Raw genomic sequence first — 15,408 nt, 5'->3', positions numbered from 1 at the left:
GAGCTGAAATATTAAATTTTTTCTCTTTCCAAAGATACTACTGAAAGTTTTCAGCATTTGCTATTCTTTCAATGAAACTCATCAACAATGGAACATGCCTAATCAAGAGAAAGCACTTTTAGGAAAGGAGGGAAAGGTATTAGTTAATTGTGAAAAAGCAAACTATTTTTCCTCCACTCTCTATTGTCTTTGCTCAATTCTCTGCTTTTTATTTTGAAAGAACTCCAAGCCAAACCATTGATGACTCAATTCACATAGGAAATCTTACTCCCTTGATCAATGGACTTTAACACTTATTAAGTAGTAATTTATTCTATTCTGTATTTTCTACTTTTAGCAACATATTTATAATATGTAGCATGTAAGATTTTAAAAGTACTCTTTAGAGTTGCTGTTTACATTATCATTTCAATTTCTTCCCTCATCTCCTAATAGTACTGATTTCCAGTACTTCAGTGAAACTAGAGTTTTCCATGTGTTCACAAAGACAATAAATGCTAGCAAACATATTGATAGTATCTCTTGTTCAAACCTGTGAGGTCACATGGAAGACTTTAGTAACTCAAATATAAATTATGGATTATTTTCCCTTTAATGAACTCTGACTGAAATTGGCAAACAGCAAGGGTCAGTAATTAAAAATGGGAAGATATTTCACTGAGATTTGTATACACCCTGAGTCAGTCAGCTCTAGATATTTGGATGCATTACCAGGAACATCCTCCTTTACCACAAGCTGAACAGACAAAAGAGCTGTAATTGACCTTGAAAGTTTTGTTATACAACAAAAAGATTGTTGATATTGTAATTTTTAAAAAAGCAGTCCTCATTGTTGCTGGAGAACTTTGTACTTTGTTTTTATTCAAGGGATATGATATTGCTGCCATTTATTTTCCATCATTAATTGCCCTTGAACTGAATCAAGGACATTTATGGACTTCGATTTACAGGTAGACCAGACAGGTAAGGTTGGCAGATTTCCTTCCCTGATGGAGAGGGAGTAATAATATAAATAAAAGGATGGTAATCTTACTCCTTGTGAACACCTTCCCCCTCTTATTCTCCCATCCCCCCACCCCATCAACCATTCAGTTGCAAAACTCCCCAATAGTTGGAAGAGTGTTGTTTGGATTGTGAGTCCTTTAAGAAGTAGCTGGAAGGATCACATCTGCTAAGATGACATCTGCAAAAGCTTACAATAGATCAAAAGGAAACACTGTGCTGAAACCACAAGTTTGTTTCAGGGCGACATTACACAAGGAAACCCCTACAATAACATCCCATAAATGGTGTAGATGAAGTTCTTGGTCTTTCTGCAATTTTTACAAACATCATATGGGTGACCTGTAAGCCCATTTCAATGCAAAAATAGAATAAAATGGCACAGGGCTGTTTCTAAGCCCATAGGCATTCTTTAATCTCTCTGGCACAAAATGTTATAAATATGGAATTTCATTCCTTTAGGTTTTAATTGTGGTTTGAAAGTTTAAAATTGCAATTTTGAGTTACTTTTTTAAACTTTTCCTTTCAACCTCTTCATTTACTTTTGTTAATCCAGTCTTTCATTTTCATTTAAAACAAAAACACACAGAAATGTTGGAGGAACTCAGTCGGTCTCATTGCATCCATAGGATATATTACCCAACATTTCAGACCAGAGCCCTTTTTCAAGGTATAAGTAAAAAAAAAAGGAAGGCATCTGAATAAAGATTTGAGAGAGAAAAGGGGAAGAGACCAGACCAACAAAAGGTATTAATTGGATATGATAAGCAGAGTGGTGAGAATTGATTTTGGCTTTGTGAAAGGAGACAGAAGGAAAAGGAAAGAGAGAGAGACACACACACAGAGAAAGAGAGAGCTGATGGAAAGGCATCAGGCCAAAGAAGAAGGGAGAGGGGGAGTTTAAAGGAATCTGGAGGTCGAATTTAATACTATCCAGTTGGAGGGTGCCCAGACGGAAGATTAGGTGTTGTTCCTCCAATTTTCAGGTGGGCTCACAGTGTGTGAGACCTTTCATTTTCATTTATCTTCCTACATCTGATTTGATTTCAAATTAAGCCATTCTAACTAATTTCCTCCCATTCCTGTTAATTTCATAATTATTCAGCTTGATGGAGATAAATTTTAATTCTAGGTATCCATACCCAGTTCGTCCACCTTGTATAAAATGGTCCAGAAAGGTTATCAATGTAAATATTAACATTGTTTCTATTTTCATATCTTTCTTTCTTTGGCTTGGCTTCGCGGACGAAGATTTATGGAGGGGTAAAGTCCATGTCAGCTGCAGGCTCGTTTGTGGCTGACAAGTCCGATGTGGGACAGGCAGACACGGTTGCAGCGGTTGCAAGGGAAAATTGGTTGGTTGGGGTTGGGTGTTGGGTTTTTCCTCCTTTGTCTTTTGACAGTGAAGTGGGCTCTGCGGTCTTCTTCAAAGGAGGTTGCTGCCCGCCAAACTGTGAGGCGCCAAGATGCACGGTTTGAGGCAATATCAGCCCACTGGCGGTGGTCAATGTGGCAGGCACCAAGAGCTTTCTTTAGGCAGTCCTTGTACCTCTTCTTTGGTGCATCTCTGTCTCGGTGGCCAGTGGAGAGCTCGCCATATAACACGATCTTGGGAAAGCGATGGTCCTCCATTCTGGAGACGTGATCTACCCAGCGCAGTTGGATCTTCAGCAGCGTTTATTCGATGCTGTCGGCCTCTGCCATCTCGAGTACTTCAATGTTGGAGATAAAGTTGCTCCAATGAATGTTGAGGATGGAGCGGAGACAACGCTGGTGGAAGCATTCTAGGAGCATATATGGACTGATAAGTACTTCCAGCTTCCAGCACTTCCTGTTTTACTGCAAACAGTCCAGCCTTTGGTGGGGTTTATTGAGCCCAGGGGTATGTGCAAGACTGAGTAGGAGGGGCAGCTTCATGGTGCCCACTCCCAATACTGATTATATTGTCATGTACATTGTATGCATAGAGATATGAGTTTAACATGTCCCTCTAAAAATAATTACATATACATTCCTGGCCTTGGTGGAGAGAGGATGGCTGCCAAGAACATCCTCACACATTTGTTTTAAACCAGCAATGAGGTGCATTTATAACACAAAGCAAAATGCTGCAGATATTAGAAATATTAAATAAAGAGAGAAAATGGTGGAAACACTGAGCAGGTCACATTGCATCTGTGGAGCGAGAGCAGCTTTTCTAGTTTCGGATGAGAGTTGTCAACCAAATGCATTATTCTTGTTTCTTTTTGCAATTGCTTCTTTTCAGTACCTTCTTAGATTAAAATAAAACTCAGGTCTAAATGCAGCAATGTCCAATGTGTTTATAAAATATGGACAACCTTCAAGCTGACCACTGAAGGCATTGGAAAAATGTTACCAACACAGTCTTTGCAAAATCCTCTAAATTCACTGCAAGGAACAATGTCAGTGACCTGTACCTGTCTAGTATATGCAGTACCGAGACCCTGATTTTATGTCAGCTACATTGAACAGGTTATAACTCTTGGAACTCAATATAAGACTCCTGAAATGTACACACTATTCCACACTCTGCCATCAGCAGACATTGGTGGACAGAGGAAAATATATCAGGATAGAGAAAATAGGGAGTTGCAAACCAACTGATCCCACACCATGAACAGTGAAAAAGGGAATGTCTATTATAAGCAAGAGAAACAAGGCACTGGAAAAATAAAAGTATTTTTTGAAGAGTTGTGAAGGGAAATGAGGTTGGTGAAATTTTATTGAGGTGACAACTAGCTAAAGATATTTGGGAAAACAAGTGGATGGACTGTATTTGGACTCAACTCAGAAGCCATTGATAAAATATCACACAAGAAACACCATCGAAACATAACGTGCTGTGCACAGGGATAATATGTTGACATGAGTTGAGAACCGTTTCCTGATGGGAGAAAAGTAGGAATGAGTCCATAATTTTTAGGTTAGGAAACAGTAAGCTTTAAGGTGCTACAAGTGTGGCTTCAGCTATTCACAATCTTTGTCAATGACTCAAATGAGGGATTTTTTATTTAATGGTGAGAGTTTGAAAGATGATGATATACACAGACTCCTGGGTGCCCTTGAACACAAATAATTAACAGTTAATATTACAACAAACAATCAGGAGGGCAAATGGTATTTCAAGACTATTTAAATAAAAAACCAAAACATTTTATTGGAATGAATATACACAAGAGTGAGAGTGAAACAATATTTCACCAAATTGATTACAGTATTACAATTGTGGGACCTTCATTTGTAGAGAGTTTGGCAGACATGTATCATGGTTCCTAGAGTTTAGAAGAAGGAGAGGAGATCTCACTGAAACATAAAACAGCTCTGACTGTCTTCCAATGAAGACCATGTAGTGTTCACTTGATGACCACATGTTTTCTATGACTAGAAGGCAGTGCAAGTGTTTGAGTGCATACTGAGTCCAAATGTGGTTGTATTTTAAATTATCATAATGGATACAATGCAGAAGGAACCCAATCATTTTGTGAAACATTAACACTCCATAGATGCCGATTGACTGATGACTCTTTCCATCATTTGCTCATTTTATTTCAGATTCCAGCATGCATGGTATTTTGGTTTTGAAGTGTGAGAGATGGGAAAATTGATCTAAAATTATGAACATGGAAGAAACTAAAGTTCATCAGTTAATGGCTGTAACCAGTACAAACAGGATAAGCTTGGGGGTTAGGATGCAGGAAAGCAGAGTCAGCACGATTAACATAAGAATCTTCTAGTCTTTGTGACAAGACCATAAGACTAAGAAAAGGAATGGTAAGGTACAATAGAATGTAGGAAGTTGAGGTAGTCTGGATCAGATAAAGGTCTCCTAGCCCTGGACAGAAGTACCAAGTCCTACATATCTAATTAGCTTACCATACACAGATTTATACATATGAAATTAGCCAACCCTAGATAGAATGAGTCAACTCCGCATACCAAGAGATTGTAGCCCCGAGAATCAGGAAGGTGTGAATAAGGACAATGACATGATGGGACACCCACAGGATACCCCCTGGTCCTCCAAGTGTACTGAAACTGCACGTAGGCAGGAAGGATTGCCTATGCCAAACCCATCCAGGGGGCAGAAGAATGTAAGGGGGAGGGCACTCTGATACTGAAATTGACTGTATAAAAGTTGGGTGAGCCCCAGTATGTGTGTGTATTCCCAGGGTAAGGGGAAGCACCCAACTTTGCATTGTTGTAGTAATAAATGTTCTTTGTTCTCAATTTTTGTCTCGAGCAATTTCTTTAAAGGTACTTTAATTTCTAACAGAAGCAATCATCCCGTCTGTGTGGGGCCTTAGAAGTTGTCAGATTAGTCATATTTCCCCACTGGTTTGCAACACACATTAAACAGTTTCCTTTATTGATAGTGTTAGTTTTGATTCTGACTGATTGCCCAATTTACTCTATTACTTAAGCTAGTATGGTCAGCTTTTATATTTCCTTTCATTAGTGAAGCACTCAAGCTTATCTTATGGGGTCAACAATGCTAAAGTTGTTGTGGTGAGTTGGATTTCAGCCAAAGCCTTGAAACATATGTCCGAATAAAACAGCTTGCAAGTCTGCAAATGATAACATTCCTATATCTGATTAACAGTGTTTGAAATTCACGTAAGCAATTCCCTATTCCCTTCAAAGTGCCAATAATTTGGTTAGCAACAAGAGCCAAAATTTTGCATTCAAGACAATCAACAAATCAAACAGCTTACTATCATCTTCAAGGCAGTATTCTCTGATCTCTGTTTATTTGAAAGAACAAAAACTATCTGTGGTGCACTGTTAGACAGAATCAGACACACACAAGGTAAAGACTGTACAACAGGCTTTAATCCACAAAGACTTCCACAGAGCCAGGCAGGCTGTGGCTGCAGCAACTCTGAGTGAGGCCTCGGGAGGCCAGCGCAGGCTTATATCCCGGAGGGTGATTGATATCCGACCGGGTGGGGCTTGATCCATTCAGGCCGACTGATTGACAGCTGGCCAGATGTTGTCCTGTCCCCTTACAGTCCTGCAGGAACAGAGGTTGCCCCGTGCAGTAGGCCGGTGGTGTACCACCACACTATCTTACTTCTGCAATTCCTGAAACAGTCACACAAATATTTTATTTTTATATAGAGAGAGGGAGCTTTCATCTTAAAATTCTGTGGCACATTCAAAACCAGTTCACAAATAATGTAATCATATCCTCTTCAACTCTCTCCTCAACAGAGGCTAGTTTCTGTCAAGATAAGCCTTGTCTGTGGTTCTCTTACTGTTATGTTGGGAAGGGTATCAGGTTTGGTGGGTTCACAGAGAGTCGAGTCTGGACACAAGTGTTACAATCACACGTAACTTTAATTAACAGACAGGAGACAAACAATGGAGATCGTCAAACAGAACTTGATTACTATATTATTTAAACAATGATATTGACATTGACATCAGACCTAGGTTGGACTTCGATACCAGAGGCTGCCTATACTTTACACACTCACACACTTGAGTATACACTCTACAGACAGGGACTTTCACACACACACACACACACACACACACACACACACACACACACACACACACACACACACACACACACACATAACGGTTCCCTGTACTAATGGGGGTGCGGCTCTCTGCAAGTACTGATCTATCTCAGAACTATGGCTCAGCTTCCAGCGATGTCCACAGTAGCAACCTGGCATGGAGCGACGTCTGGGGCTTGGGCCACAGGACAAAGAGAAAGCAGTTTAATACAGTGCTAATCTGGGCGTCTAGCCAATAATAACCCTAGGTGATTTCAATTAGCCAGTGGCAAGATATGCACTAATAGATGGCCAGAGTCCAACCTTGATTGACAGGTGATGTGACTTCTGAATAAGTTTCAGACAGAGAGGACACGTGACCACCTGCAATCCATAATGTTTGAGACAGGCAGGGAGGCCAAGTTTTCCTCCAATCCACATATAACATTTACAAGATGTCATTTAACTTTAGATATTATTCCTGTACAATTTTCTTTAAATTTGGTTGATCTCAAGTCTATGGTAAGTTCTCTTGGTATGCATTCATCGGAATCTGTTTTTGTGTATAAAAGAATCAGTCTTCTTTGCAGCTCCTTGAAATTATTAAAGTTTTCCCTGAACCATTTATTTCCTGTTTGTGGTTGTAAGTTGATAAATTGGTAGGTTTTGTCATTAAGGAAATGTCATTCTGTTTCTGATACTGAACACTATCAAATGTTGTTGAGGACAAATCCAGACTTGGTAGAAACATGGATGTTACTTGTGTGTTAACTTTAAAATGTTTCCTGACAACCAGACCACAGACCACACAAGAAAATGGACAGAAAACTTCCAAAAGCATTGTATTTGTTTCTTACTGCTATTATTGCTTAAACATTTCCTTCACATCGTGTTTATTAAGTTCATTAGATGCCTCTAGGTTCTCCATGGTATGCTGTGATATCGGACTTAGTCAATTTTTAGTCAGCATTAATTTATTAAGCGCTAAATGGAGGCTTGGTTTTGCCACCTCACCCACAACTCCCACTTGAATGGTGAGAACCACGTAAACAGAAATCCAACAAAGCTAATGCACAAATTATGCATTGCAGGAGAATTTACATTTGAGATCAACAAATTTTAAAGAAAACAATCACTTATAGTCATCAAAGAGATTTTCATCATAACAAAATCACATATGTATCAAGTTTTAGCCGAGAGTGTCTCAATATCATTTAATTTGTTGGACCAAGTTATTTGCTTGTCAATTTTTTAAACTCTCAGTAAATCAAATATGGTAAATATGAAATTTGACAAACTAATGGGGCACTTGTTACAGCCGTCAGACACATTTAAAAGAAAGGCGTAGTTTGATTATCTGGCAGCTCACAACTTTTGTTCCATTTGGTAAATTTCAAGTTCACACACAGTGCCATCTGGTGTCCAAACATGAAGAATTTCCCTCAATAATAAAACACACATAGGAATTCCACTAAATGGGCCAGGGTCTCAGTCAAACATATTCAGAGAGCCTCCAACAAGAGGTATTAATCTCATGTATATGTAAACAGAGGTTGACAGCATCGAGTCCACGCTGCTGAAGATCCAGCTGCGCTGGATGGGTCACGTCTCCAGAATGGAGGACCATCGCCTTCCCAAGATCATATTATATGGCGAGCTCTCCACTGGCCACCGTGACAGAGGTGCACCAAAGAAAAGGTACAAGGACTGCCTAAAGAAATCTCTTGGTGCCTGCCACATTGACCACCGCCAGTGGGCTGATAACGCCTCAAACCGTGCATCTTGGCGCCTCACAGTTTGGCGGGCAGCAGCCTCCTTTGAAGAAGACCGCAGAGCCCACCTCACTGACAAAAGGCAAAGGAGGAAAAACCCAACACCCAACCCCAACCAACCAATTTTCCCTTGCAACCGCTGCAATCGTGTCTGCCTGTCCCGCATCGGACTTGTCAGCCACAAACGAGCCTGCAGCTGACGTGGACTTTTTACCCCCTCCATAAATCTTCGTCCGCGAAGCCAAGCCAAAGAAAGAAAAAAAAGATATAAACAATTGATCAGCAGAGAGGGGATTTACCTTTTGTCATTTTCACCAGCTGCAACTAGACCCCATGACTGGCCACATGATAATGATAATATTTATTGTCGTACACATGGGTAAAAAATACATATGCACCAAAATTCTTGCTTGGCGCAGTCAAACAGGTACTTTTTGTCAAAAATCAAATCAAATAGGATACATTAAATTACTTGACTATGTAAAGGGATAATAGATATAAAGATTAGATTGATAAATAAATATTTATGGTTACAGTTAAAGAAAAAGTGGTGTTTCAGCAGTGAAGGCAGGTGTTTTTGTGGTCCCCTAGTAGTTATGGTTTTATGGTAGAAAGCGGAGGCTCATGGGCTTAATAGCTGTTGGAGAAAAGCTGTTCTTGATCCAAGTGGGGCTGGATCAGGCCTTCTTCCCGAAGGAAGCAGTGAAAAGAAGCCGTGTCCAGGATGATGGGGGTCCTTTATGATGTTGGCTGCCTTCTAGAGGAAGTGCTTCTCTTAGATGTCTTCATTGGATGGGAGGTTGGTGCCTATGAATGGCTTGAATAATTTCGCTACCTTCTGCAACCTTTTGTATCCCTGGGCACTCGAATGACCAAACCAGGCTCTGATGCAACCAGTCAGCATATTTTCCACCCATAGAAAATTTGATCGAGAATTAGACAACATGCCAAATCTCCTCAGTCCTCTTAGAAACTAGAGGTGTGGGTTGCCTCGGTATGATGGCTCATAATCATGTGGACTCCCAGTAACTTATAAGTGCTAACCCTCTCCACTGCTGTCCCTCCAATGCAGAGAGGTCTCAGGATTCCACTTCTTAAAATCCACAGTAAGCTATTTAGTCTTGTTAATGTTAAGAGCAAGATTCTCAATCTTGTATTCTGACTCACCATTTCCTGTTATTCGGCCAATCATAATGGTGCTGTTAGTGAACTTATGAGTGTTTCAGGAATGGAGCAGGGGAACTTTGAAATGATCCTGTGTTAATAGTCAGTGAGGAGAAGCTGATATTGCCAATCCATACTGATAGGGAAATGCTGATGAGGTAGTCAAAGATCCATTTGCAGAGGGGAAAACTTAATCTGAAATCCCCAAATATGATCATGTGTTTTGCTGTAATGATGGTGTTGACCACCGAGCTGTAATCAATTATACGTTCTTCTAGTCCAGTTAATTTAATGCAAAATGGAAGGCCAATGAGATGGCATCTGCCATTGTCCTTTTGTATTAATAGGCAAACTGAAGTTGGTCCAGTTCCCTTCTGACACAGGAGTTCATTGCTTCATAATCAACTTATTGTCAGGTCACCTTGCTCTTTTTTGGCACGGATATAATGGATTTTGAAGCAGGTAGGTCCTCAGAAGACAGCAATAAGAGGCTGAAAATATCTGCAAAAACTCTAGCCAATGGGTCTGCTTACCCTATTCTGTCCTCCACAGGGATTGCTCCTTTTATGGCTTTCCTATCTACTTGTCCTTCCTGACCCACCACTTCATGACCCCTTCAATGCAGGAGATGTAATACTTGCTCTTACACCTCCTTCCTCACCATATTCTAGGGACCTAAATAGCCATTCCAGATGAGGCAAGAATTCATGTTCACCTCTCCTAACCTCATCTATTGCATGTGGTGCTCCCAATGTGGCATCCTCTACATTAGTGAGACAAGTACGGGCCTGGTGACTGTTTCACAGAGTATCTATGCTCTGACCGCAAAGGCCATTGTGAGTTCCTGGTTCCCATTCCATACTAACCTTTTCATCCTTGGCTTCTCCACTGCCAGAGTGAGGTCCAATGTAAACTATAAGAGCAGAAGTGAAAATAGGCTATCTGAATTTAGAGAGAGTGCAAGTATCAAGAGGGACAATTGGGTATCATAACCGTACATACCAAAATTACTTTGGTTTTCTCACCTTAGCTGCTACCAGACTTGTTCAGCAGTTCAAACACGTTCTGTATTTACTTCATATTTCTAGGTTCTGTGGTTGTTTGCATTAGAAAATTATGCCAGGTTTTTGATTGTTGTTGAGGAGCAGAATGTAGGTGAGAAAAAGGAAAAAGTCAAATAAATATTTGGACAAAATATTACAACTTATATTTTTCTACTGTAATACAATAAAAATAAAAATACAATAAAAATAAAAAATAAAAAATGAGATAGACAACAGACTCGCCAAGGCAAATAGCGCCTTTGGAAGACTACACAAAAGAGTCTGGAAAAACAACCAACTGAAAAACCTCACAAAGATAAGCGTATATAGAGCCGTTGTCATACCCACACTCCTGTTCGGCTCCGAATCATGGGTCCTCTACCGGCACCACCTACGGCTCCTAGAACGCTTCCACCAGCGTTGTCTCCGCTCCATCCTCAACATCCATTGGAGCGCTTACATCCCTAACGTCGAAGTACTCGAGATAGCAGAGGTCGACAGCATCGAGTCCACGCTGCTGAAGATCCAGCTGCGCTGGATGGGTCACGTCTCCAGAATGGAGGACCATCGCCTTCCCAAGATCATGTTATATGGCGAGCTCTCCACTGGCCACCGTGACAGAGGTGCACCAAAGAAAAGGTACAAGGACTGCCTAAAGAAATCTCTTGGTGCCTGCCACATTGACCACCGTCAGTGGGCTGATAACGCCTCAAACCGTGCATCTTGGCACCTCACAGTTTGGCGGGCAGCAACCTCCTTTGAAGAAGACCGCAGAGCCCACCTCACTGACAAAAGGCAAAGGAGGAAAAACCCAACACCCAACCCCAACCAACCAATTTTCCCCTGGAACCGCTGCAATCGTGTCTGCCTGTCCCGCATCGGACTTGTCAGCCACAAACGAGCCTGCAGCTGACGTGGACTTTTTACCCCCTCCATAAATCTTCGTCCGCGAAGCCAAGCCAAAGAATATAAACAGAACAGCTATTGCGTAGAAAACAAATCTTTAAATCATGACTTCCAAATCTTTATAGTACAGTAATTGATGTTCTTTATCAATTTAAAAGCATGATATATTTTCCCATTGGACAGTGGGTCTATTATCAAATTCCAAAGAAAAGAAATCCTAAACAAAATAAGAAAAAAAACCTTATAACTCAAAACTCCAACCACTAAACAAGGTTAAAAAAAATGGGAATTAAGTGACACCAACCTGGAACCATTCAGCTCAGCACCAGAGCATCAAAACACCCTAATTCTTGAGTTTATGATAATAGTCCATAAATGGGTGCTATGTCTTATGGAAGTTAATATTTGAATCTTTAATAGCATATCTATTTTTTTCTAGACTTAGGTAAGACATGATGTCATTTAACCATTGTGTGTGTGTAGATGGAGTATTGTCCATTTAATCAAATGGCATGTCTGGCTATCAATTTTTTCGTTTAGGATTTTCTTTTTAAAAATTTTGATAATACGATGCCGCTTTAGTTGCCCATTCAGAGCCAGCTCTCCAGCCCATGACGCCTGTTTTGCAGGGGTTTGAGCTAGTGGAGTTGTTTTAGTGGACCGGTGCGGACTCGAAAGGCCGACATGGCCTTCCACGCTGCTGAAGATCCAGCTGCGCTGGGTGGGTCACGTCTCCAGAATGGAGGACCATCGCCTTCCCAAGATCGAGTTATATGGCGAGCTCTCCACTGGCCACCGTGACAGAGGTGCACCAAAGAAAAGGTACAAGGACTGCCTAAAGAAATCTCTTGGTGCCTGCCACATTGACCACCGCCAGTGGGCTGATATCGCCTCAAACCCTGCATCTTGGCGCCTCACAGTTTGGCGGGCAGCAACCTCCTTTGAAGAAGACCGCAGAGCCCACCTCACTGACAAAAGGCAAAGGAGGAAAAACCCAACACCCAACCCCAACCAACCAATTTTCCCCTGCAACTGCTGCAACCGTGCCTGCCTGTCCCGCATCGGACTTGTCAGCCACAAATGAGCCTGCAGCTGACGTGGACATTTACCCCCTCCATAAATCTTCGTCCGCGAAGCCAAGCCAAAGAAAGAAATGGTTATAGGGTTATATGGTAACTGTTGTTCAACTCCAAATATTATAAGCATTGATAAAATTATTACAGAAGGAGAAGAGAAAGAGAGAGAATTGTAAACCTTTCTTTAATTAAAAAAACTTTTATAAACTTTCTTGAAAAGAATTTATAATTTCATCTTTTCTTTATTTCCTGTTTTTTCTTCTTTGGGTTGGGGCTTTTTTTGATGTTATGCTTTGATATACCATTACCAATCTGCTCTGGTCTTTTGATTTTTGTTCATATTTGGGTTTTTTTCCTTTTGTTTAAATATGAATAAAAATATTTTTAAAAGAAAGACATTGGGTCTAATCAATAAATATGGATAAAACCTAGAAGAAAAGTTCAGTTGATGATACACTGATACATCAGCATTTTTGGAATGGACACAGGGAGAACGCATATCAGGCCTTAAATAAAGAGTGGGGTTACAGAAGTTTGAAACGTACCAGGGGTGTCTGTTAAGTGGGTCTAAATTGGGTAGCATGAACTCATGGGCCGAAATGGCCTGTTATTGTCCTATATGTCCGAATTTAAATTGAATTCAAATTACTTACATAGTTAAAATTTCTAAATATCTCAATAGCTCTTCATGCCACTATTTTAGCATGCATTCTATGATTTTATTTTGAAATATCTTTTTATTAATACTTTTAAATTTGCTAAAATATGAGAGAAACTGAAACTATGAAGTACTATAACATATATCAGGAAGCTGTAAGATTTCTTCTGTCTATTGATGTCAACTGAAATGACAATGGTTAATGAGGTCGAGTCACAATTCCCATAATCCAGGAAGGGGAAAAGTGGTATATAACCATATAACTGTTAACAGCACAGAAACAGGCCATGTCGGCCCTTCAAGTCCGTACCGGTTCACTTGAACAACTCTGCTAGCTCCTCCGCAAACTCCTGAGGAAGTAGAGGCTTTCTTCCATGTCTCACATCACAGGTAATGATCAAAGAACAGATCTTTCATAATGGTACCCTGCATTTATGCAGTTTATTAATATTCTTTCTTTAGGTTTAAATAAGAGATTTTGTATGACCACAGAAATACAACACATTCGACAGCGCCTCAGGAAAGTGAGAAATATGGGAGAAACTGAACTTCTTAACAATAGCAGAATGGATGGGTAAAAGCACATGCTCATGGATGTTTGCTTCCATTTTCTCCTGATTATCTACTACATAAAAGGGCACAGTCTCACATATCCTTAAATCCATTCCTAGATGTTCAAGATCATCCTACAATAACCGCCTTCAGATTTTTTTTCTTCAGAAAACAAAATCACTGTTCATTACTCGCTTCTTGGAAATACATGACAGAGCCATTAAAAGAAAATATAGAATTTGCTCCCAAATTAAACACTACAAAGTCTTCTCCACCCACACTCTGTTCCAGTTTGTCGATTAACGCACAAACTCTTGTGCACTTTATCCAATCAGGGAAAGGTGTATTATAATTGTAGCGTTAGTAAATATATGGGACATCGGACCCTAGTGAAAACCACTTTTGAGATAAATAAGAATCTAGTTAGATCTTAATCTAGTACTTTCCGAAGTTTAGGCACATTGAAGCATAAAAAAATTAATGTGGAATTTAAATTTCTCCGAATGTAACATTAAAGATTAATGTAACCAATCTGCTCCAACAGTGCGTTAGGTTGTACGTCACGAACCATTGATTGATTCGATGACATCACATGAGGGTCTCCTTAATTAGGAGATAATTTACTCAAGCTGTTTTATACCTCATTTCAGAGGAACGCTTTTGAGTTTATCAGTGCACGAGAGCTATGGTCTTACCTGGTCTGCAACTACCTGGACAGTAATACCTTTTGTAGCTAACATGTGCGGGGTTATGAATTGGAGTCGCAACGCTCTCTACATTTTGATCTGCCTGCTGGATCTTTTAGCATTGCATGGAAGCAGCGGGGTGAGTGAAGAACCAGATGCAAGGAACGGGAGGGACTTGGGTCCCTTGATCGGGATGTTGGCAAGGAAGGTCGGCCCCCGTCCTCTACTGCTTTCTGGAAAAGAGGAAGTAGATCAGCATATGGAATACATGGTTCGCCTCTACAAACGGTCTGCAGATCAGAATGGGAAACCCAAAGCTAACCGAACCACCAAGACTAACACCATTCGCCTGGTGAAACCCAGCTCGAGTGTTATGCTCGCCAGCACAGGTAAAGTAGAAACTTTGATTTCTATTTGAAGGATTCATTAAACAATTAAGGGGAAAAAATAACAGATCACGCTTGCTAGTGTAGTGAATACTGGTCTGTAATAGTTGGCCTTGCACCATTGGCACCTGGTCTAGTAACAATGTTGTACTAAACTCGCTCAAACTTGCAAAGTTTTTGTTCTGAGGGACCGCCCTTCGATTGTTGCACAATTCTTTCCCAATAATGCAAGTTTGTGAACTGTGTTTTCATGCGCCAGCATAGATCTGGGAAAGAATCATGAGACACTTGCCTGTCTCCCAAAACGATAGTGCGTTTGTTTTTGGAAGAATCCTTCTTCTGCACCTTTCCGGTGTTTGCTGCAGTCACTTAACCACTTGCCAAGTGCACAGCTGGAGCTTTTTAATGGGGAAACTTGGTCAGCGCACAACAAACAATCAGGACTTTGTTAGAGAATTTACCGTTCGACGAATTGATCGATAGTGGATATCATGGATGAATGGAAGTAGGAGACTACATTTTAATAGAGACGATCGTTATGACATCCATACAAATTGCTAAAAGGAAAAAGAGAAACCACGGACTAACAGTATAAGAATGCAGTTTGAAAATGAAGGCTTTTTTGGGGGTAACTTTGT

At 40.4% G+C, this 15,408-nt stretch overlaps 1 protein-coding gene across 4 annotated transcripts in view; it reads left to right on the top strand.

Moving 5' to 3' along the window:
* Positions 1–15,408, top strand: part of LOC138740483 (bone morphogenetic protein 15-like) — a 141,560-nt gene that overhangs the window by 123,652 nt on the left and 2,500 nt on the right. For 2 of the 4 annotated variants that reach the window (XM_069893203.1, XM_069893202.1), the window contains exon 3: positions 14,504–14,773. In XM_069893203.1, coding sequence (XP_069749304.1) covers positions 14,578–14,773 — 196 coding nt within the window. In that variant the 5' untranslated portion in view covers positions 14,504–14,577. The other 2 variants (XM_069893201.1, XR_011342947.1) reach the window with 2 other exon arrangements.

Source organism: Narcine bancroftii, chromosome 8 (genome assembly GCF_036971445.1).
Source record: "Narcine bancroftii isolate sNarBan1 chromosome 8, sNarBan1.hap1, whole genome shotgun sequence".
Taxonomy (NCBI): Eukaryota; Metazoa; Chordata; class Chondrichthyes; order Torpediniformes; family Narcinidae; genus Narcine; species Narcine bancroftii.
Note: the sequence above shows the minus strand (reverse complement) of the source record. Positions and strands in the feature narration are given on the sequence as shown.